Genomic DNA, 26,607 nt, shown 5'->3' on the forward strand with positions numbered 1-26,607 from the left:
GTGTGTGTTTCTCTCTCTCTCTCTCTGTCTGTGTTCATTGCAAGACCTTTCCACCTCGGGCCTGCAGCAGATGGCAGAGCAGGGGACTAGATTAGCTGCCAGCCTACACAGGACGCACCACACTTTCTTTGTGATGAAGGTAAGAAGAGCAGAGCTCTTTGCAATCAAGGGACAAGATCCTTGCTCTTTATTTGTGTGTGGCTGGAGTGGGGTTAAAATACTGTTGCTGCTGCCTCTGTGTACTTGTAGGAGACTGGAGTCCCCCCTTTTTATTTTGGAGACTCCCTCTTGTCGGTGTGTGGCTTATATTTTTCTCTCTGCACTCCAGATAGTCCCTGCTTTGCAAAAAAAACTGCTCCGTGTTTTTGTGAAGCTTTTCAGTCCATGTCACCTCTCTCTTTACTGAACTCCATTTTCCCAGCACTTTACCTGGCCTGTTCTGCTCATCTCAATATCTCTCAAAGGCACTCAGTTCCAGAACACCCACTCCTCTGGGGCATTGAGAGGACTTCCTAGGATAAGCATGTGAATATGCAAGGTATTGAGGGATATGGACCAAGAAGGGATTAGTTTAATTCGGCGTCATATTCACTACAACATTGTGGGCTGAAGGGCCTCTTTCTGTGCTGTATTGTTCTGCATTCTCACATTGATATGCCTCAAATCCCCTCTGAACCTCATGGTAAAACCCTTCTCCTCCCCTCTCCGTTGACCTCAGGGGAAAAGTTTCTCTGTATCTGCCCACCTCCCCCCATCTATGCCCCCTTGTAACTGTCTTGTACATCTCAATCAGGATTTCCCACCCACCCCCCGACTCTGTTTTCCCCAGCCCCCCAGCCCCCAACCCCACTCTGGTCACCTTTACACCGGGACCCATTCCTTGCCATTCGCTTGGCTCTTACTTTTTGTGTTATACAGTCTTCCCTCCCCAGCCCCATCTCTCCCTCGGCAGGGGGAGTGTTGTGGGGGTCTGCTGCCCGTCCAGCGGGTTTGTGAGGACCCCTTCCGAGGAATTCTGAACAGTGTGGAGGCTGCAACACACTTTCCTTTCGAGCGAAAGAGATTAATGTGTAACCCTTTCTCCGCTCAGTCCACTAGCTGCCTCGGGACTCCCTTCCAGCTGAAAGATAACGCGTCCGGGTTGTAATAATTTGATGCAGTTTGCTTCCACCGCGCTGTTCCTTATTTATTTCCCATCCCTCCCGTCACTGGCGTCAAGGAGACGAAATCAGAGGCTTGATCTCTCCACACGGAGGGTGGCAAGTCTTGGCAGGTGGGTGGGTGGCGTACAGTCCGCGATTAAAGTTTTGCGTTTGTTAGGAGGGAAGCAGGGACTGGGAGAGTCGTTGTGCGACAGTCCAGGATTGCGACGTTGGAACTGATTCGGGTGTGAGGTTGCGGATCAGTGTAGCATAACGTTAAACCACAGCCATCGATCCGTCCGGCTCTGTGACTGTGGGGCCTGTGTCAGAGGTCATGACTGCACTTAAGGCTGAATTCAACAAGATGGCCTCATGGTTCCGAGCTGAAATCCGATCAGTACCAGTGACTAATGTCATTGGCTCAGGTGGTGGGGGTGGGGGCTTTGAAATGGGACCCTTTGGATTTTATTTTGCTTTCCTCCCATGTGGAAGGGCCCCAATATCAATGCCATTGAGGCACAGTTATACTGATTTGCATCATCCTTACTCTCACCCTTGGGGAGATTGCACTTGACGATGGCGAAAAGCAAGGACTATCAGCCCATCCCACCATGCTAGCCCTCCATCGTTTTCTTTCTCACTCACTCACTCACTCACACACACACACTCTCTCTCACACACTCTCTCTCACACACTCTCTCTCACACACTCTCTCTCACACACTCTCTCTCACACACTCTTTCACACACTCTCTCACACACTCTCTCTCACACACTCTCTCTCTCACACTCTCTCTCACACACTCTCTCACACACTCTCACACACTCTCTCTCTCACACTCTCTCTCTCTCACACACTCTCTCACACACTCTTTCACACACTCTCACTCTCACACTCTCTCACACACTCTCTCTCTCACACTCTCTCTCTCACACTCTCTCTCTCACACTCTCTCTCACACACTCTCTCACACACTCTCACACACTCTCTCTCTCACACTCTCTCTCTCACACACTCTCTCTCACACTCTCTCTCACACACTCTCTCACACACTCTCTCACACACTCTCTCACACACTCTCTCACACTCTCTCACACTCTCTCACACTCTCTCACACACTCTCACACACTCTCACACACTCTCACACTCTCTCTCTCACACTCTCACACACTCTCACACTCTCTCTCTCACACTCTCTCACACACTCTCTCTCACACACTCTCTCTCACACACTCTCTCTCACACACTCTCTCTCACACACTCTCTCTCACACACTCTCTCTCACACACTCTCTCTCACACACACTCTCTCACACTCTCTCACACTCTCTCACACTCTCTCACACTCTCTCACACTCTCTCACACTCTCTCACACACACTCTCACACTCTCTCACAAACACTCTCTCACAAACACTCTCTCAAACACTCTCTCACACTCACAAACACTCTCTCACACTCTTTCACACTTTCACACACTCTCACAAACACTCTCACACGCACACTTTCTCTCACGCGCGCACTCTCTCACGCGCGCACTCTCTCTCACACGCGCGCACTCTCTCACACGCGCGCACTCTCACGCGCGCACTCTCTCACGCGCACTCTCACGCACACATACTCTGTCTCTCACGCACGTACTGTCTCTCATGCGCGCACTCTCGCGCGCTCTCTCTCGCGCGCGCTCTCTCTCACGCGCGCGCTCTCTCTCACGCGCGCGCTCTCTCTCACGCGCGCTCTCTCTCACGTGCGCGCTCTCTCTCACGTGCGCGCTCTCTCTCACGTGCGCGCTCTCTCTCTCACGTGCGCGCTCTCTCTCACGTGCGCGCTCTCTCTCTCACGTGCGCGCTCTCTCTCACGTGCGCGCTCTCTCTCACGTGCGCGCTCTCTCTCACGTGCGCGCTCTCTCTCACGTGCGCACTCTCTCACACGCGCACTCTCACGCACACATACTCTGTCTCTCACACGCGCACTGTCTCTCACGCGCGCACTCAGTCTCTCACGCCCGCAGTCAGTCTCCCACGCCCGCAGTCAGTCTCCCACGCCCGCAGTCAGTCTCCCACGCCCGCAGTCAGTCTCCCACGCCCGCAGTCAGTCTCCCACGCCCGCAGTCAGTCTCCCACGCCCGCAGTCAGTCTCCCACGCCCGCACTCTGTCTCCCACGCCCGCACTCTGTCTCCCACGCCCGCACTCTGTCTCCCACACTGTCTCTCGCGCACTCTCTCTCGCGCGCGCACTCTCTCTCACGTGCGCGCACTCTCTCTCACACGCACACTCTCTCTCACGCACGCGCTCTTTCACGCACGCGCTGTCTCGCACACACGCTCTCACGCACACACGCTCTCTCTCACGCACACACGCACTCTCTCACGCACACACGCACTCTCTCACGCACACACGCACTCTCTCACGCACACACGCTCTCTCTCACGCACACACGCACTCTCTCACGCACACACGCACTCTCTCACGCACACACGCACTCTCTCTCACGCACGCACTCTCTCTCACGCGCGCACTCTCACGCACGCACTCTTCACGCACGCACTCTCACGCACGCACTCTCTCTCATGCCTGCACTTTGCCGCACACACTCTCTCTCTCACGCTTGCACTTTGTCTCTCACGCCCGCACTCTGTCTCGCACACTCTCAGGCGTGCGCTCTCTCTCGCGCGCACACTTTCTCTCGCGCGCACACTCTCTCGCGCGCACACTCTCTCGCGCGCACACTCTCTCACGCGCACACTCTCTCTCGCGCGCACACTCTCACGCGCACACTCTCTCTCACACACACGCACTCTCACGCACGCTCTCACGCGCTCTCTCTCACGCTCGCGCACTCTCTCACGCTCGCGCACTCTCACGCGCACGCACTCTCTCGCTCACGCGCACACTTTCTCACGCGCACACTCTCGCGCGCGCACACACTCTCACGCACTGTCTCTCACGCACACTCTCTCGCGCGCACACTCTCTCTCACACGCACACTCTCTCGCGCGCACACTCTCTCTCTCACACGCACACTCTCTCACGCACGCGCTGTCTCGCACACACGCTCTCACGCACACGCACACTCTCTCACGCACACACGCTCTCTCTCACGCACACACGCTCTCTCTCACGCACACGCACTCTCTCACGCACACACGCTCTCACGCACACGCACTCTCTCACGCACACACGCTCTCTCTCACGCACACGCACTCTCTCACGCACACGCACTCTCTCACGCACTCTCTCTCACGCACGCTCTCTCTCACGCGCGCACTCTCACGCACGCACTCTCACGCACGCACTCTCTCTCACGCACGCACTCTCTCTCATGCCCGCACTTTGCCACACACACTCTCTCTCACGCATGCATTCTCTGTCTCTCACGCTTGCACTTTGTCTCTCACGCCCGCACTCTGTCTCGCACACTCTCTCTCACGCGCACACGCTCTCTCTCACGCGCACACTCTCTCTCTCACGCGCACGCACTCTCTCTCACGCACGCTCTCACGCGCTCTCTCTCTCACGCGCGCTCTCTCACGCGCGCTCTCTCTCTCACACGCGCTCTCTCTCTCACGCGCGCACTCTCTCTCACGCGCGCACTCTCTCTCATGCCTGCACTTTGCCGCACACACTCTCTCTCTCACGCTTGCACTTTGTCTCTCACGCCCGCATTCTGTCTCGCACACTCTCAGGCGTGCGCTCTCTCTCACGCGCACACTTTCTCTCGCGCGCACACTCTCTCACGCGCACACTCTCTCTCTCACACACACGCACTCAGGCACGCTCTCACGTGCTCTCTCTCACGCTCGCGCACTCTCTCACGCTCGCGCACTCTCTCACGCGCACGCACTCTCTCGCTCACGCGCACACTTTCTCATGCGCACACTCTCGCGTACACTCGCTCACGCGCGCACACACTCTCACGCACTCTCTCTCTCACGCACTCTCTCTCTCACGCACACGCTCTCTCACACACACACTCTCTTGCGCGCACACTCTTGCGCGCGCACTCTCTCTCTCACACGCACACTCTCTCACGCGCACACTCTCTCACGCGCACACTCTCTCTCTCACGCGCACACTCTCTCTCTCACGCGCACACTCTCACGCGCACACACTCTCTCTCACGCTCTCTCACGCGCACACACTCTCTCTCACGCCCTCACTCTCTCACGCACACGCTCTCTCACGCTCACGCTCTCTCTCACGCGCACACTCCCACGCGCACTCTCTCTCTCACAAGCACACTCTCTCACGCGCACACTCTCTCTCTCACGCGCACACTCTCTCTCTCACGCGCACACACTCTCTCACGCTCTCTCACGCGCACACACTCTCTCTCACGCCCTCGCTCTCTCACGCCCTCGCTCTCTCACGCCCTCGCTCTCTCACGCCCTCGCTCTCTCACGCCCTCGCTCTCTCACGCCCTCGCTCTCTCACGCCCACGCTCTCTCACGCTCACGCTCTCTCTCACGCGCACTCTCTCTCTCTCTCACGCGCGCTCTCTCATGCACGCACTGTCTCTCACGCACACTGTCACGCACGCATTCTCTCTCTCTCACGCGCTCACTCTCTCACGCGCCACTCTCTCTCACGCGCACTCTCTCTCACGCGCGCACTCTCTCTCACGCGCGCACTCTCTCTCACGCGCGCACTCTCTCTCACGCGCGCACTCTCTCTCACGCGCGCACTCTCTCTCACGCGCGCACTCTCTCTCTCGCGCGCACTCTCTCTCGCGCGCACTCTCTCTCGCGCGCATGCTCTCTCGCGCGCACTCTCTCTCGCGCGCACTCTCTCGCGCGCACTCTCTCGCGCGCACTCTCTCACGCACGCGCACTCTCTCACGCGCGCACTCTCTCACGCGCGCACTCTCTCACGCGCGCACTCTCTCACGCGCGCACTCTCTCACGCGCGCACTCTCTCGCGCGCGCACTCTCTCTCGCGCGCACTCTCTCGCGCGCACTCTCTCGCGCGCACTCTCTCGCGCGCACTCTCTCGCGCGCACTCTCTCGCGCGCACTCTCTCTCACGCACGCACTCTCATGCACACACATTGTCTCTCACGCGCGCACACTCACGCGCGCACACTCACGCGCGCACACTCGCGCGCACACTCACGCGCGCACACTCTCACGCGCGCACACTCTCACGCGCGCACACTCTCACGCGCGCACACTCTCACGCACTCACACTCTCACGCACTCACGCTCTCACGCGCACGCTCTCATGCGCGCGCACACACCCTCGCGCGCACACACTCTCGCGCGCGCACTCTCTCGCGCGCGCACACTCTCACGCGCGCACACTCTCTCTCACGCCCTCACTCTCTCACGCTCACGCTCTCTCTCACGCGCACTCTCTCTCACGAGCGCTCTCTCTCACGGGCGCTCTCTCATGCGCGCACTGTCTCTCACGCACACTGTCACGCACGCATTCTCTCTCTCTCACGCGCTCACTCTCTCTCACGCGCTCACTCTCTCTCACGCGCTCACTCTCTCTCACGCGCTCACTCTCTCTCACGCGCGCACTCTCTCTCACGCGCGCCCTCTCTCTCACGCGCGCACTCTCTCTCACGCGCGCACTCTCTCTCACGCGCGCACTCTCTCTCACGCGCGCACTCTCTCTCACGCGCGCACTCTCTCTCACGCGCGCACTCTCTCTCACGCGCGCACTCTCTCTCACGCGCGCACTCTCTCTCACGCGCGCACTCTCTCTCACGCGCACTCTCTCTCACGCGCGCACTCTCTCTCACGCGCGCACTCTCTCTCACGCGCGCACTCTCTCTCACGCGCGCACTCTCTCTCACGCGCGCACTCTCTCTCACGCGCGCACTCTCTCTCGTGCGCACTCTCTCTCGTGCGCACTCTCTCGCGCGCACTCTCTCTCGCCTCTGTCTCACGCGCGCACTGTCTCTCACGCACACTCTCACGCACGCATTCTCTCTCTCCCACGCCCGCACTCTGTCTCGCACACTGTCTCTCGCCCGCACACTGTCTCTCGCCCACGCACTCTCTCTCGCCCACGCACTCTCTCTCGCCCACGCACTCTCTCTCGCCCACGCACTCTCTCTCGCCCACGCACTCTCTCTCGCCCACGCACTCTCTCTCGCCCACGCACTCTCTCTCGCCCACGCCCGCACTCTGTCTCGCGCGTGCGCACTCTGTCTCGCGCGTGCGCACTCTGTCTCGCGCGTGCGCACTCTGTCTCGCGCGCATGCACTCTGTCTCACGCGCATGCACTCTGTCTCACGCGCATGCACTCTGTCTCACGCGCATGCACTCTGTCTCACGCGCGCACTCTCTCACGCGCGCACTCTCTCACGCGCGCACTCTCTCACGCGCGCACTCTCTCACGCGCATGCACTCTCTCACGCGCATGCACTCTCTCGCGCGCGCACTCTCTCGCGCGCGCACTCTCTCGCGCGCGCACTCTCTCACGCGCGCACTCTCTCACGCGCATGCACTCTCTCACGCGCATGCACTCTCTCACGCGCATGCACTCTCTCGCGCGCATGCACTCTCTCGCGCGCGCACTCTCTCGCGCGCGCACTCTCTCGCGCGCGCACTCTCTCGCGCGCGCACTCTCTCGCGCGCGCACTCTCGCGCGCGCACTCTCTCTCACGCACACACATTCTCTCTCGCGCGCACACTCTCGCGCGTGCACACTCTCGTGCGCGCACACTCTCTCTCGCGTGCGCACACTCTCTCTCGCCCACGCACTCTCTCTCGCCCACGCACTCTCTCTCGCCCACGCACTCTCTCTCGCCCACGCACTCTCTCTCGCCCACGCACTCTCTCTCGCCCACGCACTCTCTCTCGCCCACGCACTCTCTCTCGCCCACGCGCACACTCTCTCACGCGCTCTCTCTCTCACGCGCTCTCTCTCTCACGCGTGCACTCTCTCTCACGCGTGCACTCTCTCTCAGGCACGCATTCTCTGTCTCTCACGCCCGCACTCTGTCTCTCGGGCGCGCACTCTCTCTCGGGCGCGCACTCTCTCTCGGGCGCGCACTCTCTCTCGCGCGCATGCACTCTCTCACGCGCAAGCACTCTCTCACGCGCAAGCACTCTCGCGCAAGCACTCTCTCACGCGCATGCACTCTCTCACGCGCGCACTCTCTCACGCGCGCACTCTCTCTCATGCACACACATTCTCTCTCACGCGCACACTCTCTCACGCGCGCACACTCTCACGCGCGCACACTCTCACGCGCGCACACTCTCACGCGCGCACACTCTCACGCGCGCACACTCTCACGCGCGCACACTCTCACGCGCGCACACTCTCAGGCGCACACTCTCAGGCGCACACTCTCAGGCGCACACACTCACGCGCACACACTCACGCGCACACACTCGCGCACGCACACACGCGCACGCACACACGCGCACACTCTCACGCGCACACTCTCACGCGCACACTCTCACGCGCACACGCTCTCGCGCATGCTCTCACGCGCACACACACACTCACGCACACACACTCTCTCGCGCGCGCACTCTCTCGCGCGCGCACTCTCTCGCGCGCGCACTCTCTCTCGCGCGCACACTCTCGTGCGCACACTCACGCACGCGCGCACTCTCTCGCGCGCACTCTCTCTCGCGCGCACTCTCTCTCGCGCGCACTCTCTCTCACGCGCGCACTCTCTCTCACACACGCTCTGTCTCTCACGCACGCATTCTCTGTCTCCCGCGCCCGCACTCTATCTCCCGCGCCCGCACTCTGTCTCCCGCGCGCGCACACTCTCTCGCGCTCACACTCTCACGCGCGCACACTCTCTCTCTCTCTCTCTCTCGCGCACACACACTCTCACGCACTCTCTCTCACGCGCACACTCTCACGCACTCTATCTCTCACGCTCTCTCTCACGCACACGCGTTCTCTCTCACGCACACGCACTCTCTCATGCGTGCTCTCTGTCTCACGCGCGCTCTCTGTGTCATGCCCGCACTTTGCCGTGCACACTCTCTCTCTCAAGCACGCATTCTCTGTCTCTCACGCCCGCACTCTGTCTCTCACGCCCGCACTCTGTCTCTCACGCCCGCACTCTGTCTCGCACACACTGTCTCGCACACACTCTCACGCGTGCACTCTCTCTCTCATGCGCACACTTTCTCTCTCACGCGCACACTTTCTCTCTCACGCGAACACTCTCTCTCTCACGCGCATGCACTCTCTCTCACGCACACGCACTCTCTCTCACGCACACGCACTCTCTCTCACGCACACGCACTCTCTCACGCACACGCACTCTCTCTCACGCACACGCACTCTCTCTCACGCACACGCACTCTGTCTCACGCACACGCACTCTGTCTCACGCACACGCACTCTGTCTCACGCACACGCACTCTGTCTCACGCGCGCTCTCTCTCACGCGCGCTCTCTCTCTCACGCGCGCTCTCTCTCTCACGCGCGCTCTCTCTCTCACGCGCGCTCTCTCTCTCACGCACTCTCTCTCTCTCACGCACTCTCTCTCATGCCCGCACTTTGCCGCGCACACTCTCTCTCACGCACGCATTCTCTGTCTCTCACGCCCGCACTCTGTCTCTCACGCCCGCACTCTGTCTCGCACACACTCTCACGCGTGCGCTCTCTCTCTCACGCGCACACTCTCTCACGCGCACACTCTCTCTCTCACGCACACGCACTCTCTCTCGCCCACGCACTCTCTCTCGCCCACGCACTCTCTCTCGCCCACGCACTCTCTCTCGCCCACGCACTCTCTCTCTCGCGCGCACACTCTCTCATGCCCGCACTTTGCCGCACACACTCTCTCTCACGCACGCATTCTATGTCTCTCACGCCCGCACTCTGTCTCGCACACTCTCTATCGCGCGCACTGGAGGGAAATGGGCCAAATGCAGACAGATGGGATTAGATTAGTTTGGGAAACTTGGTTGGCATGGACGGGTTGGGCAGAAGGGTCTGTTTCTGTGCTGTATGACTCTATCTCATCTGAGGTGTCTTTAATCTTAAAAATCACACAACACCAGGTTATAGTCCGACAGGTTTATTTGGAAGCACTAGCTTTCGGAGCTTTGCCTCTTCACCACCTGATGAAGGAACAGCACCTCGAAAGCTAGTGCTTCCAAATAAACCTGTTGGACTATAACCTGGTGTTGTGTGATTTCTAACTTTGTCCACCCCAGTCCAACACTGGCACCTCCATATCATGTCTTTAATCTTGATAGAGCAGCACTCCCTCCGTACTGCATTGGAGTATCAGTGGAGATTTTTGTGCTCAGGCCCTGGAATGAGACTCGACCCTAAACTGTGTGGTTCAGAGGCAGTTGTATGCCTACTGTACCATGACTGGCAGCCAGAACACTGTCTCCTTGACCCCTCAGGAATCGGGCTAGTAAATGTGGAGCAGGGTGAGTGCTTCGGTAAGGTGGGAAGTAATGATCAAACATGGTAGAAGGAAGGTTCTGGAATTGGTTATTGCTGCGACCGTGTGCCAGTTACCCACCTTACAGCTCCAAGTGTGGTCTGTGCACCCTAACCTCTGCTGTGGTTTGGAGTCTTGGAGTCATGGAAACAGACCCTTCGGCCCAACCTTTCCATGCCAACCACGTTTCCCAAACCAAGCTAGTCCCATTTGCCTGCATTTGGCCCATATCCCTCTAAACTTTTCCCTTCCACATACCTGTCCAAACTGTCTTTTAAAACGTTGCACCTGCATCTACCACTTCCTCTGGAAGTTCATCCCACCCTCTGCGTGAAAACGGGTCCTCCTCCCTCCCCCCCAAATCTTTCTCCTCTCACCTTAGAAACATGCCCCCTAATTTTGAACTGCCCCTACATTAGGAAAAAGACCTTGGCTATTCATCTCATCTGTGCTCCTCCTTTTACAAACCTCAATAAGGTCACCCCTCAACCTCCTACACTCCAGGGAAAACGGCTCCAGCCTCTCCTCATAACTCAAACCCTCCATTCCCAGCAACATCCTGGTAAATCTTTTCTGAATCCTCTCCAGCTTAATAATATCCTTCCTATTATAGGGTGACCAGAACTGGACACAGCCTCCAGACGTGGTTTCACCAATGGCTTGTACATCACGTCAGTATGATTTGTCCTGTGGAACTATAAGCATAGTTTTCTTTCCACCATTCTCCATCCCTAGTTTCGTGTCAGTAGTTTCATCATGTCTTGACTCTTTTGGATTAGATTAGATTCCCTACAGTGTGGAAACAGGCCCTTCGGCCCAACCAGTCCACACCAACCCTCTGAATAGTAACCCACCCAGATCCATTTCCCTTTGACTATTGCACTTAACATTATGGGCAATTTAGCACGGCCAATTCACCCTGACCTGCACATCTTTAGACTTGGGAGGAAACCGGAGCACCCGGAGGAAACCCACGCAGACACAGGGAGAACGTGCAAACTCCACACAGACAGTCACCCGAGGCTGGGATCGAACCTGGGACTCTGGTGCTGTGAGGCTGCAATGCTAACCACTGAGCCACCGTGCCACCCTACAGTTCCCCAGAACCTGATTTTAGTTGGAGTACAGTTCCTCAGGCATTGAATCCCATGTGGTACAGTTCTCTGGACCCCATCTCCCTTTTAACATCTGCCCTACTTCCTCAGGAAGCTGAGGAAATTCAGCATGTCCACAAAGACTCTTTACCAGTTTTTACAGGTGCACCATAGAAAGCATGGACTGCATCTCAGCTTGGTACGGCAACTGCTCTGCGCTGTAAGAAACTCCAGAGAGACGTGAACACAGCCCAGTCCATCACCTCCCATCCACTTACTCCATCTACACTTCCCACTGCCTCGGGAAAGCAGCCAACATCATCAGAGACCTCTCCCACCCCGGTTATACTCCCTTCCATCGGGCAGAAGATACAGAAGTTAAATACATGTACTACCAGATTCAAGAACAGCTTCTTCCCTGCTGTTGGCAGACTTCTGAATGGACCTTTCAAGTTTTAAATTGCAGTGTTGACCTCTCGCTTTGTGCATTGTGACATTGTATTCCTCACTCTGTTCTGTTACCCTGTTGCACTTTGTATGGTAAGATCTGCACGCAGACCAAAACATTTCACTGTACCTAGGTACACGTGAAAATAATAAATCAAATGAAAAATATTGTTGGCTGTGTTCCGTCTGGGTGGGAGAAAGTAAGGTGCAGGTTTAAGCTCAGGTGGCCAGACTTCCATGCTGTACATCTCTATGACTGTATGACTTTGAGCTCATAGCGTTAGTACGCACATCCCTTCTATGATCCTCCTCCCATCCTCTCCCACTCGATCAGCGCCCCACCCTCCACCGTCACCATGTTACTCCCTGCACCATTAGTCCTCAGCAGACACAGAGTGAACCATCCCCACAATGTGCTGCAGTAATTCATCAAAGCTCCTTTGACAGCACCTTCCATACAGCACAGAAGCAAACCCTTCTGTCCAACCAGTCCACGCTGAACATAACCCCAAACTAAACTAGTCCCGCCTGCTTGCTCCTGGCTCTTATCCCTCCAAACCTTTCCCATTCATGTACTTATCCAAGTCTCTTTTAAATGTTGTAATTGCACCCCCATCCACCACCTCCTCAGGAAGTTCATTCCACGTGCAGACTACTCTCTGTGTGAAATAAGAATGGTCTTTTTAAAATTTCTCTCCTCTCACCTTAAAAATGTGGCAGGAGACAGTGAGGACTGCAGGTGCTGGAGATCAGAGTGGAGAGTGTGTTGCTGGAAAAGCGCAGCAGGTCAGGCAGCATCTGAGGAGCAGGAAAGTCGATGTTTCGGGCAGGAACCCTTCATCAGAAATGAATAAAAATGTGCCCCCTAGTCTTGAGATCCCCCATCCCAGGGAAGAGGCAACTACCATTAACCATATCTATACCTCGTATGATTTTATAGGCCTCTATAAGGTCACCTCTCAACCTTCTATGCTCCAATGGAGAAAAGCCCCAGCCTATCCAGCCTTTCTTTATAACTCAAACCATCCATACCTGGCAACATCCTGGTAAATCTCTGCCGAACCCTCTCCAGCTTAATAATAGCCTTCCTATAACAGGGTGACCAGAAATGGACACAGTACTCCAGAGTGGTGAGGTCCTGCTGTAATTGTACACCGTGGGCGGCACGGTGGCACAGTGGTTAGCACTGCTGCCTCACAGCGCCAGAGACCCAGGTTCAATTCCCGCCTCAGACCACTGACTGTGTGGAGTTTGCACATTCTCCCCGTGTCTGCGTGGATTTCCTCCCACAGTCCAAAGATGTGCAGGTCAGGTGAATTGGCCATGCTAAATTGCCCATAGTGTTAGGTAAGGGGTAAATGTAGGGGTATGGGTGGGTTGCGCTTCGGCGGGTCGGTGTGGACTTGTTGGGCCGAAGGGCCTGTTTCCACACTGTAATGTAATCTAATCTAATCTTAGTTAGACTACACCTCGTTTGAACCAGAGGATTGTTCTGTGAAGGGGAATAAGGAAAACTGGGCGTGTTCTCTCTAGAATTTAGAAGAATGAGAGATAACTTTATTAAAAGCTATAAAATATGTCAAAGGGTGGACAGGGTTGGTTTACGTAAGATATTTCCCCAGTCAGGAAATCCAGAACCAACGACACACTTTGGGGGGGGAGGGGAGATGAATCTTTGGAATTCTCTCCCCCAGGGAGCTGTGGAAGCTCAGCGTTTGAGTATGTGTAAGGTAGAGATTGATGGTGTGTTGATTATCGATGTGTAAATGATGGTGTGTTGATTATCGATGTGTAAATGTTTGAGGGAAAAGTTTTGGTGAAAATCATCAAAGTGTTCCGTCAGCCGTGATTGTATTAGATGGTGGAACTTGGAATAACTCCACAGAGGCCGGTCTCCCGTCACTGTTTGTTTACACGTGGAGAATCCCTGACACTGATCCAGCTCCCTCAGAGCCAGCTCTCAGAGTGAGCAGAACCTCTGACACTCCTGTTTGTATCTGTCAGCTGTTAGCATGGTCCAGTCAGGGTCCACCTGGCTGATCAAATTGATGGGCTGAATGGCTTACTTGAGTTGCCGACGGCCTGCACTGTAAGCAGACAAAAAAAACCTAACTTGCTCATTTGCCGTACGGAACATGATTGAGGTTCAAACTCGAATTGTGGGAGCAGAAATTGCAAGATCTGTCCTGGTTTGTAGCGGGTGGAAATGTTTACAGTGGTCCTGACAGATACCTGTGGTCAAACAGCCCAGTCAATGGCTTAGCTTGGACACACTGAGCAATAGGGACTCTGGCAGGTTATGATAACTGAACGTTTTCGCTCTGACACTGACTAGCACTGAGGAGAATTCATTTAGTTTGTATATCAGTGCTTCCCAAAGCTTTTTCCCCACTTGACGTCGTTTTGAAAGTTGAAAATTGCTTGGGGGAACTGTGAGGCTGGGTGTGGTTTTTGGGAACAGTGTCTAATCTTCGGGCAATTTTTTCTTTCGCAACCTCCCCTTTTCGTTAGCTGATTCTGAAGCAGGAATCAGTCACATTATTGAAAAGAACTTGGGGATTTTGGAACTTTTTAAAACATGTTCATACTGTGGACCAGCATTCATTGCCTACCCCTAATTACCCGGACGGAGTTAAAAGTCGACCATGTTGCTGTGGGTCTGGGGTCACATGTTGGCCCAGACCAGGTAAGGCTGGCAATTTCCTTCCTTGGACATTAGTAAATCAAATGGGTTTTCCCAACAATCAACACCGATTTCATGGTCATCATTTGATTTTTAATTGAATCTAAAGTCATTTTCTGGCATGGTAGGTTTGAACTCTGGTCCCCAGATCCTTACCTGGGTCTCTGGATTAATAGTCCACTGATAATACCACTAGGCCGCAGTCTTCCCTTGGTCAGGACTCCATGGAGGTTACTGATGTCCAGGAACTCTCGAGCTCCGAACCCCATCTTGCAGCTCCACTACGTATCAATCCCTACGGATTGGGAAGCCCCGCTCTAGATTAAAGTCATGATCTGGAGGTGCCAGTGTTGGACTGGGGTGGACAAAGTTTAAAAATCACACAACACCTGGTTATAGTCCAACAGGTTTGTTTGGAAGCACTAGCTTTCGGAGCGCTGCTCCTTCATCCGGTAACTAGTGGGGCAGGATCATAAGACACAGAATTTGTAGCCAAAGATTAGAGTGTCACGCAACTGAAACAATATTTTGAACAAGGAGTAAGTGAGGATGGCAGATGCTGGAGATTAGAGTCAGGAGTGTGGTGCTGGAAAAGCACAGCAGGTCCGGCAGCATCCGAGGAACAGGAGATTCGACGTTTCAGGCATAAGCATTTCATCAGGATTCCTGATGAAGGGCTTACGCCCAGAACGTCGATTCTCCTGCTCCTCGGATGCTGCCTGACCTGCTGTGCTTTTCCAGCACCACACTCTCAAATATATTGAACAAACTTGCACTGCTGTTAAGTCTTTCATCTTGTAGAATGGGTTTCAGGTTTCAGTTAATTCATATGTAAATCCCAAAATTTCATTTAAGTCACATTCTCGAGATAACTTAAGGTTTCATAAAAAAGGATGAAATCTGAGCTCAGACAATGTATTAAAGGTGTGAGGTTAGAGTCTGTCTGTATCCCAATCTTGAGTCAGACTGGTTCTATTTCAATATATTGTTTCAGTTGCATGACACTGTGATCTTTTGCTGTAAATTCTGTGTCTTACGACCCTGCTCTTGATGAAGGAGCAGCGCTTTGAAAGCTAGTGCTTCCATAGAAAACTGTTGGACTATAACCTGATGTTGCGTGATTTCTAACTAGATTAAAATGACATTGCCACCACACAAATGCCAGCAATGACCATCATTCAATTATGTTTTCATCACTGAATCCCCCACTATCAACATCGTGGGGTTACCATTAACCAGAAACTCGACTGAACTCACCCGTAAACTCACAGGGGCTACAAGAGCAGGTAAGAGGCTGGGAATCCTGCGGCAAATAAGTCACCCCCTGACTCCCCAAAGCCTGTCCACCATTTATAATGCACAAGTCAGGAGTGTGATGGAATACTCCCCACTTGCCCTGGATGGGGGCAGCTCCAACAACACTCGAGAAGCTCAACACCATCCAGGGCAAAGCAGGCCCCGCATGATTGGCACCACATCCACAAGCATCCCCTCCCTCCACCCTGACGCTCAGTAGCAGCAGTGTGTACCATCTACAAGATGCACTGCAAGAATTCACCAAAGATCCTCAGACAGCACCTTCCAAACCCACAATCACTGCCTTCTAGAAGGACAAGGGCAGCAGACACATGGGAACACCACCCCCTGCAAGTCCCCATCCGAATCACTCACTATCCTGACTTGGTTAAAAATCGCACAACACCAGGTTATAGCCCAACAGGTTTATTTGTTGGACAATAACCTGGTGTTGTGCGATTTTTAACTTAGTCCACCCCAGTCCAACACCGGCATCTCCACATCAGATCCTGACTTTGAAATTTTCACCATTCCTTCAGTATCACTGGGTCAAAGTAATGGAATACCCCCTCCCCAAGGGCATTGTGGGTCAACCTACAATACGTGGACTGCAGTGCTTCAAGATGGCAGCTCATCCCCACTTTCTCAAGGGGCCAACTAGGGACGGGGAAATAAACACTGACCTAGCCAGCGATGCCCATGTCCCATGAACTTTTAAAAAAAAAACTCCTGCAGAGCTCCAGCATCTACTTTGTCGGTCCATTTCTGATCTGGTAAGTTGGGGCGTTGGCTCCCTTTTTTAAACCCCCCCTGTCAGTTAGTAGCAACAGGAACGTTCATTTTTCTGCTGTCAGGTAGCTAAACCAACTAGATAAAAAGGGGAGAGCTGATTCCAAGTTTCTTTTCTGAGTCAAAGAGACTGGAGTTGTTTCATGACCTTTTACCCTCATGAAAAATTAGAAAAGGCGAAATCAAACAGAGGCTCCAAGGAAAAAACAAAAATTGAGACAGACTGTGTCTAGACAGACAGGAAGGTACAGGCCATAACAGAAATTGCTGGAGAAACTCAGCAGGTCTGGCAGCGTCTGTGGAGAGAAATCAGCGTTAACGTTCTGAGGAAGAGTCACTCAACCTGAAATGTTAACTCCGATTTCTCTCCACAGATGCAGCCAGACCTGCTGAGTTTCTCCAGCAATTTCTGTTTTTGTTTCTGATTTACAGCATCTGCAGTTGTTTCTAAGGTACAAGCAGTTGCGGTTTGATGTTTTTAGGTTATGCGAGTGAAACTAGAGTTCCGATGGCTAAGCTGTGGCTTTCTTTGCTAGCAATTACTCAGTGAACGGTGTTTTTGCAAGTTGCGTTCTCATGGTTTTGGTTTCTGAGCTTGAGGGAGAGAAAAGCTTTCAGTATCCTTGCGACCATCAGTCCAGGTTGTGCTGTCTCCCCTTCAATCCTCAAATCAGGCTTCCGAAATATGGTTTGTTTATATACACCAAGACTAGCTCCATTGCCTTTTTAAAACAAGTAATCTTTCATCAACCAATTTCACATTTGAGTGTCACTGAGGTGTACAGCACGGTAACAGACCCTTCGGCCCAACTCATCCATGCTGACCAGACATCCGAACTTAATCTAGTCCCATTTGCCAGCACTTGGCCCGTATCCCTCCAAACCCTTCCTATTCGTGTACTCATCTAGATGCCTTTTAAATGTTGTAATTGTACCAGCCTCCACCACTTCCTCTGGCAGCTCATTCCATACACACACCACCCTCTGTGTGAAAAAGTTGCCCCTTAGGTCCCTTTTATATCTTTCCCCTCTCACCCTAAACCTATGCCTCTAGTTCTGAACTCTCCCACCCCAGGGAAAAAACCTTGTCTATTTACCCTATCCATGCTCCTCGTGATTTTATAAACCTCTATAAGGTCACCCCTCAGCCTCTGATGCTCCAGGGAAAACAGCCCCAGCCTATTCAGCCTCTCCCTATAGCTCAAATCCTCCAACCCTGGCAACATCCTTGTAAATCTTTGCACAACATCCTATGGACCAAATTTCAGGGTCTGTGCATTAAAATGATAATTCTGTTACTACTAGTTTCATTTATTCCATGTGATCACAGCAGCCAATAGTAAAGCAAGAGTCACAGAGCCATAGAGATGTACAGCACGTACACAGACCCTTTGGTCCATCCAGTCCATGCTGACCATAATCCCAAACTAAACTAGTCCCACCTGCCTGCTCTTGGCCCATATCCCTCCAAATCTTTCCTCTTCATGTATCGCTCCAAATGTCTTTTAAATGTTGTAATTGTACCCACATCCACCACTTCCTATGAAAGTCAAATGATAAAAGTTGAGTATTGATCGTTCATTTTAACTTCAATCATCATAAATCCTTTAAGAAGACATGGTGGCTCAGAGGTTAGCGCCACTGCAGCACGGCACCAGGGACTAGGGTTCAATTCCACCCTCGGGTGACTGTCTGTGTGGAGTTTACACATTCTCCCCGTGTCCGCAGGGGTTTCCTCCGGGTCCCTCCCACAGTCCAAAGATGTGCAGGTTAGAGTGAATTGGCCATGCTATATTGCCCCGCAGTGCCCAGGGATGTGCAGGCTAGGTGGGGTTAGCCATAGGGAACACAGGGATGGGAGCTAGGTGAGTCTGGGAGGGATGCGCTTCAGAGTTTCAGTGTGGGCTCGCTGGACTGAATGGTCTGCTTTCACACTGCAGGGATTCTACTCTACGAAAATCACCCCTTCCAAGGGAATTGTCTCTCATTCTTTTAAACACTGAGCGTATCGGACTAGTCTACTTGATCTCTCCCCCTCTGACAGGCCTTTTTGTGCCGCAAGTCCATCTCGTGGACGTTTAACACCTTCCTCTGGAGCAACTGTATGCTTCCTCTGTGGTCATTTTTCACAGTGCTGTTTTGTTGGATCTTTCTGTGCACTGATTGGCTTCTGTCTCCCCACATTAAGCCTACACTTGTATTTAAGGCATGCCTGCTGGTCCTGTGTCCTTACTGGGCTTTTATTTCAGACTTTGAGACCCACCATAATGCTGGTGCAGGGCGGTGGGGTGGGGGACGTTTACTGCGTCAAAGGCGCTAAATAAACGCCAACTGTTATTGTCTTTTCTCCACCTTTCTATTCCTTGGCGGGATGTGGGCATGACCAGTCAGTCCAGACTCCTTGAACCGATGGAGCAGGGGGCTTGACCCAGGGCATTGTGGGTAATGACTGAGTGCTGCCCACCCTGAGCCGGCCTCTCAGATCAGTTCTGAGTGGGAACACCCACGGCCCACCCACCACCACCACCATGAAGACGAGCACCACATAGAGTCATAGAGATGTACAGCACGGAAACAGACCCTTTGGTCCAACCCGTCCATGCTGACCAGATATCCCAGCCTAACCTAGTCCCATTTGCCAGCACTTGGCCTATATCCCTCCAAACCCTTCCTATTCATATACCCATCCAGATGACTTTTAAATGCTGTATTGGTACCAGCCTCCCCCACTTCCTCTGGCAGCTCAGTCCATACACGTACCACCCTCTGCGTGAAAAAGTTGCCCCTTAGGTCCCTTTTATATCTTTCCCCTCTCACCCTTTTATTATCTTTCCCCTAAACCCTCTAGTTCTAGATTCCCCCATCCCAGGGAACAGACTTTGTCTATTTACCCTAAACATGCCCCTCACCATTTTATAAACCTCTATAAGGTCACCCCTCAGCCTCCGATGCCCCAGCCTATTCAGCCTCTTCCTATAGCTCATATCCTTGAAACCAGGCAACATGCTTGTAAGTTTTCTCTGAACCCTTTCAAGTTTCACAACATTCCTCCGATAGGAAGGAGACCAGAATTGCACACAATATTCCAAAAAGGTATTTCTTTCCGGCTGGGGAGGGGGGTGTGGGAGCTGTCCCTCTGTGAGGGATATTGACAGGGAGAGGGGAGCGAGGTAGGTGTCGTGGGCCAAGGGATATATCTGTCTGATAATGGAATAGTGCAGGTTAGATGGGCTTCACAGGTCGGCGCAACATCAAGGGCCGAAGGGCCTGTACTGCGCTGTAATGGTCGATGACGTTTCTCTATCTCTCTCTCTCTCTCTTCCTCCCCACCCCTACTTCGGCAGGGCGACTGGGAGGATCTCCGTCGAGGTGAATGAGCGCGAGAGCGGTGCAGGACGTGAGGCGGGGCCCGGTGGTGTGTGAGAATGGAGTCCAACACCTTCTCCCGCATCCGGCTGTGGTGCCCCAGGCCGTTGGGCGGCTACTCCGGGAATAAGCCGTGCTGTATCAGCGTCAAGAAGATGGCGGGCGATGCCAGGCCCAAGGAGGGGGAGGCCTCGTGCCCCGAGAACTTGCCCCCTTCGACTCCGGGGGGCCCAGGCGGTGGTGGCACTGCCGGGGACGGGCAGGGTGAGGAAGGCCGGGTCCTCCTGGACACGTGGTACGTCATCAAACCGGGCAACACCAAGGAGAAGATTGCCTTCTTTGTGGCACACCAGTGCAGCGGAGGGGTTGGCACCGGACGGACCACCAACGCCGTCAAGGTCAAGGGCAACTGGAGCACGGACGGCACCAAACCCAAGAGGCGGCGCAAGTCTCGGGAACCGGTCCAGGAGGGGCCCTGTCCAGTCAGACCCAGGGAGCAGCCTGGGCTCTCCGACAGGCTGTGCCCCCCCCATCCAGAGGGCGAGGCCTGCGCCCAGGAGGCTGACCCGCCCTTCTCAGTGGCCGAGATGGTAGCGCGGGTGGAGAGGAGGGCGGCCGCTGGTGAGGAGGTTCCAGCCGCCCCTCCGGCGCGAGGACCGGCGCCCTCCCCTCCCCCGGGGCAGACCGAGAACCGGGGGCTGAGCCCTGCTGCCGACTCGCGCCGGGTGGCCCAGGCCATCGCCCGGATCGAGTCGGCCCAGCGGGGGGCGGGGGAAGGCCAGGAGGGGGAGGGGGTGCCAGCGGCTGGGGTTGGGGAGCGGGCGCCGTGCCCGCCCGGGGAAGTCCGCATCGCCTTCCGGGTGGCCAGCGGTGACCCCCGCTCGCCGGCAGACTCCCAGGCCCCGGGCCCGGGCCCGGGCTGCATCTTCATGAGCTGCAACCACACGGTGTGCGGCGGGGGCGCAGTGGAGAAGATCACCTGCGACCTCTACCACATCGTCAGCCCCTCTTCGACCACCTCCTCGTCTCTGCCGGACCCCAATCCCGGGGGCCTCAACTCCAACGGTAACCACCGTCACCGCGGCGACGGCCAGGCCCGCGCCCGCCCGGACGTGGAGATGGCGACGGCCGGCGTAGCCGAGGAGCCACGGGCAGGCGGCGTCCCCACCGAGGGGGCGGGCGGTGCCTCCTCCCCCACCCCAGCGTCTCCCCCGCCCCTGGAGAAGGGCTCCCCCCGGGACTGCCTGAACGGTTTCCACGTGGAGGTGGTGGTCACCGGAGGCGTAGACCACTCGGTCTTCTTCGGCCGGGAGGGCCCGCCCGGCGACAAGGAGGACACGGTCTGCGTGACGGTGAGCGGGCCCGCGCCGGACGCCAAGTGCCTGGCCTGCGAGGACCCCTCTCCGCCGCCGGGCCAGCTCTTCTTCCTGAGGCCCCTCCCCCCAGCAGACGCCGACTCTTCGGCCGAGCCGGCTCCCATCGGCGGGTCACCGGACCCCAAGGACAGCGCCGTCCTCTTGAGCCCCGAGTCCGAGCCCCCGGACGCCCCGCTCTACTGCCTGTACCGCCACGTCTCGCACGACTTCCTGGAGATCCGCTTCCAAATCCAGCGGCTCCTGGAGCCCCGGCAGTACCTCCTGCTCCTGCCCGACCACGTGACAGTGAAGATCCTCAGCTACCTCCCCACCCGGGCCTTGGCGGCCCTGAAGTGCGTCTGCCACCACTTCAAGGCCGTGATCGAGGCCTACGGGGTGCGGGCCACGGACTCGCGGTGGAACCGGGACCCCCAGTACCGGGACGACCCCTGCAAGCAGTGCAAGAAACGATACGAGCGGGGCGACGTCTCCCTCTGCCGCTGGCACCCGAAACCTTATCACCACGACTTGCCTTACGGACGCTCCTATTGGATGTGCTGCCGGCGGAAAGACCGGGACACCCCGGGATGCTGCGTCGGTCTCCATGACAACAACTGGGTGCAGCCCAGCGACACACTCAAGAAGGAGGAGGGGAGGTAAAACAACGAACCCTGTGGACAGGAAAGGAATGTTTTTGTTTTCCGGAAAATTCTCGGCCCTCCCCTCCCCGCCCCGGCTGAACATTCCGGCTTCTCGTGTGCTAGAGATATTTAATTTCTGTTTCGTTTGAAGGCGTTTGGGCTGTCGGGGTGCGTATGGAATGAGATTAATTGTCGAGAGCATGATCGAGATTGTGTTCTTCCCTCTCTCTAGTTTTTTATTTGGTTTCCCCACCCCCTCCCCCTTGTTATCCAAATATATCGAAACATAATTTAAGATCAACACAAGTGCAGCTTCTTTCATCCGCACCCTTCACCCTCCCCCTCCAAAAAAATCCAATTTCTCCTGAGCTGTTTCCTTAGCGACCGCTTGGCCGTTCTCTCAGCTGCCATCTTGGTTTCTCCTCGTTGGGTGGAGAGTATTGTTAGCAGTCATAAGCTGCTCAGGAGCAAAATTAGCAGCTTCCAGTGACCTCGCCCATGGCTCCGTTGGTGTGACCTGGCGGTTATTAACTCTTAAGGTTTAGCAGGCCTCAATCCAGTCCTACCTAATTCCGTGGAGGTTTTGAGGCAGTATTGGGCTGGACTTCGGAATCTCCAAGTTGTCCACAGAAGGAACGATCCTAACATAGAATCCACAGTGTGGAAGCAGGCCATTTGGCCCATCAAGTCCACACTGACCCTCCAAAGAGCATCCCACCCATAACCAGTTCTCTCACCCTATCTCTGTAAACCTGCATTTCCCATGGCTAACCCACCTAGCCTGCGTATCCCTGTAGACTACAAGGCAATCTAGCATGGCCAGTCCACCCTAACCTGCACATCTTTGGACTGTGATAGGAAACGAACACAGAATGTGCAAACTCCACCCAGACAGTCTCCTGAGGGTGAAATCGAACCCAGGTCTCTGGTGTTGTGAGGCAGCAGTGCTAACCACTGAGCCACGTTGCCACCCATCAGGCCCATTTCCAACAGAGCTCAACAGGTGTTTGAGGAGAGAGAGAGAGAGAGAGATACCTCATCTCAATCTGTGATACATCTGGACAAATACCTGAATGCCAAATTTCATATAGACAGAATAACTTATTCCTTGGGAGATTGTTTGAAATTTGGTACTCTCGCGTCTGCTTTGATGTTTTTTTTCTCTCTTCCTCTCTCTCTCTCTCTCTCTCTTTTTCTCTCTCTCACTTTTTCTCTCTCCTTTTCTCTCTCCCTCCCTTTCTCTCTTTCTTTCTCTCTCTCTCTCTCTTTCTCACTCTCTTTCTCTCTTACTCTCTCTCTCTGTTTCTCTCTCTCTTCCCCCCACCAGCACTCTCTTCCAACAAACCTTCCTCCAAAGTGGAAAGTGTCCACAAAGATCCAAAACAAATCACGCCTGATATCACATCAGTTTGAGAGAGACAGGAGAGTAAGTTTGGGGAAGTGGGAAGAGGTGGGAATCAATCAACAAGGGGTCCCAGACGGGTTCACTAGCTGCTCTGTATCACTGATTATCACTGGTTAGCGGATACCCTGCAGGGAAAGCTGACACTAAAATCGGTCCCTTTGCAACCAGTTGACGGGTCGAGAAGGCACCTGTGGGTGAGGGGGTCACCACTGGAATATTAGTTTCGCAAATCGATGTGAGACAACACCAAACACTGGTTACAAACACTAATTGAATTAGTCAGTCCTGAAGGGCAGCCTTTCCCATTTTCGGGAAGGGTCGGTGTAGTGGCGATTTTGTCCAACCTGGGTTCCAATCCAGTCATAGCTGCTGCTGAAATTTAAATTCAATTAAAATATTTTTATATTTAAAAAAAAAACTGGAATTGAAAGCTGTTAGTAATGAGGATTGTGAAACTATAATTAATTGTTGTAAAACACTGCCTATCTGGTTCACTAATGTCGTTCGAGAAAAGAGATCTTACGTGGTCTGGCCTAAGGCAAAGAGATTTTAGAACAGTAAAGGAGTTAAGAGTTATGCTGAGCGGAGTTGAGTCCGCAATAAACATCAGCCGTGATCTTATTGAATGGCGGAGCAGGCTTCAGGGCCTGTTGGCCTACCTCGGTTTCTATTTCTTACGTACATGTGACTCCAGACCCACAGCGATGGGGTTAACTCCTAACTGCCCTCTGACATGGCTCAAGCAAACTGCTCAGTAACAGGGCAGTGAGGGATGCCACAAATGCTGATCTCGCCCAGTGACACCTGGGAAATTAAGATAAAGGTTGTCCGCAAGAAACTGTGAAGGGGGGGGTCAGTCCTTTAGAAGGTCAACTGGAAGCGAAGGGAGGAAGGGGCAAGGGTGTGGCTGGGGCTATCTCTTGCAATGCCAGCCCCAATGGCCGGTCTGATGCAGGAAGACATCAACAGAGTAGATGAGTCCTTTCTGAACTTGTTCCCACCGTGACCCCATCTCGAGGCCTGAACATCCTCTTTGGTGGGAAGAAGGCCATGGGACTCGCAGGAGGATACGGGAGATCTCCGAGATTGGGGGAGGAGGGTCTCAGAGCTAGGGGGTTGCAATTGCTGCCTCTGAGCTCCAACCTTTTCAACCTTCTAACAGCAGTTACAACCCTATGCCAATTTTGGGAAGCTCTGTACAGGACTAGCCTCGTCATTACCTGGGCTGACTTTGTCCTGGCTGAGGCTTGAGATGAGGCGGAATTTCTTCATCCAGAGGGTGGTGACACATTGCCACAGAGGGCCATGGAGACCATGTCACGGAGTGTCTACTTGCTGAGTAAGGAGGTCAAGGGTCACGGGGCGAAGGCAGGAGAACTGGGTTGAGAAGCCTACCAAACCGCAATGGAATGGCAGAGCGAGTGCCGAATATCCAAATTCTGCCCCAATATCTTGTGAATGTTGGGCATGATACCAGCCTCCACAACTGTCCTGACCTGGGGGTTCAAAGGTCGGCGATCCTAGGGAGAGCGGCAACGTCGTAACCATCCAATTTGTAACTGAGCCGCATCCATCGCCGGTAAAGGGCATTGCAGCACATGTCATATACAACAACAACATCTACATTTGCTTTGCACCACACAGTAAAGCCTGACACCCGATCACTGGTTAGATCAAGGGACCAGAAGCAAGTCCCAAGAGGTGGGTTTGTACGGAGCTTCTTGAAGGGAGGTAGAGAGGGGGTTGTGACAACTGAAGGTATGACCATGAGAAGTTGACGAACCAAACTTTAAAACTCACCCTTGCTCCCCACCAGCGATCCATCCTTAATCCTCAATCTAAACCCTTTGTACCTGATCTCGAGCAACATTGCTCTGTCAACTGATAGTACTTAATATACACCCCCGCTTCTGAGTCCCAGTTACAGCCCAAGGTGGGGAGAGGTTAGATGACAGAGTAGGGAGAGACACCTCACCAAACCACATCTCAACAGGCGACTTATATCCCCAGGACATTTCTGCACTGCTCTCAATATCAGAACAGGCTTGAGTCAGTGTCCTGTGACTCGGAAGTTTAAAAAGTCCCTGCAAGTTTTTTTTTTATTGCAATATGTCTGGTAATAAACTTGTTTTTTTTCACAGTGATGTTATTTGAGATATTGAAGTGTGTTATCCAGGCCAGCACTCCAGTGCATTTAGCAGGGAAAGTGATGCAGTGCCGAAACGCAGCCGAGCTGGTAATCTGAGTCTCTCTTGCCTCCCCAGTCTAAAGTGTTGGGCTTGACCACCCACTTCAGAACTCCGACACAAAATCCAGGCCGACATTCCCGGTACCAGTCATACAGCACGGAAACAGACCCTTCGGCCCAACCAGTCCATGCTGACCATAATCCCAAACTTAACTAGTCCCACCTGCCTGCTCCATATCCCTCCAAACTTTTCCTAGTCATGTATCCATCCAAATGTCTTTTAAATATTGTAACTGTCCCCACATCCACCACTTCCTCAGGAAGTTCATTCCACATGCGAGCCACTGTCTGTGTAAAAAAGAAAAAATGCCCCCCATGTCTTTTTTTAAAATCAGATTAGATTCCCTACAGTTTGGAAACAGGTCATTTGGCCCACACCGACCCTCCAAAGAGTAACCCACCCAGACCTATTCCCCTGCCCTATATTTACCCCTGACTAATGCACCAATGGGACATTTAGCATGGCCAATTCACTTGGCCTGCACATCTTTGGAAACCAGAGTACCTGGAGGAGCTCACACAGACATGGGGAGAATGTGCAAACACCACACAGATAGTCACCCAAGGTGGGATTCGAACCTGGGTCCCTAGTGCTGTGAGGTACTACTGAGCCACCGTGCCACCCTTAAAAGTATGACCCTTAGACTTGAAATCTCCCACCCTAGGGAAAAGACAATGACCATTCACCCTATCTACGCTTCTCATGGCTTTACAAATCTCCATTAGGTCACCGCTCAACCCCCACCTGCTGCCCCAGAT

The 26,607-nt window shown here is 54.1% G+C and overlaps 2 protein-coding genes across 2 annotated transcripts in view; both read left to right on the forward strand.

Annotated features, from left to right (window-relative positions):
- fbxo46 (F-box protein 46) lies at positions 1–25,744 on the forward strand. The gene is made up of 2 exons (XM_087984083.1): positions 1–139; positions 20,178–25,744. The coding sequence occupies exon 2, from the start codon at positions 20,259–20,261 to the stop codon at positions 22,212–22,214; it is 1,956 nt and encodes a 651-aa protein (XP_087840209.1). The 5' UTR covers positions 1–139; positions 20,178–20,258; the 3' UTR covers positions 22,215–25,744.
- LOC122542807 (glutaminyl-peptide cyclotransferase-like) overlaps positions 2–26,607 on the forward strand; it is a 57,993-nt gene continuing 31,387 nt past the window's right edge. Inside the window, exon 1 of the mRNA XM_087984085.1 lies at positions 2–139. The gene's annotated coding sequence lies outside the window, so the exon portion shown is untranslated. The remainder of the gene's footprint in view (positions 140–26,607) is intronic.

The sequence above is a fragment of the Chiloscyllium plagiosum genome, unplaced genomic scaffold (genome assembly GCF_037043375.1).
Source record: "Chiloscyllium plagiosum isolate Xiang-an unplaced genomic scaffold, Cpla_swu_hap1 HiC_scaffold_47, whole genome shotgun sequence".
Lineage (NCBI taxonomy): Eukaryota > Metazoa > Chordata > Chondrichthyes > Orectolobiformes > Hemiscylliidae > Chiloscyllium > Chiloscyllium plagiosum.

Coding starts and splice junctions, on each gene's coding strand:
- fbxo46 (XM_087984083.1), top strand. CDS start 20,259: ATGGAGTCCAACACCTTCTCCCGCATCCGGCTGTGGTGCCCCAGGCCG.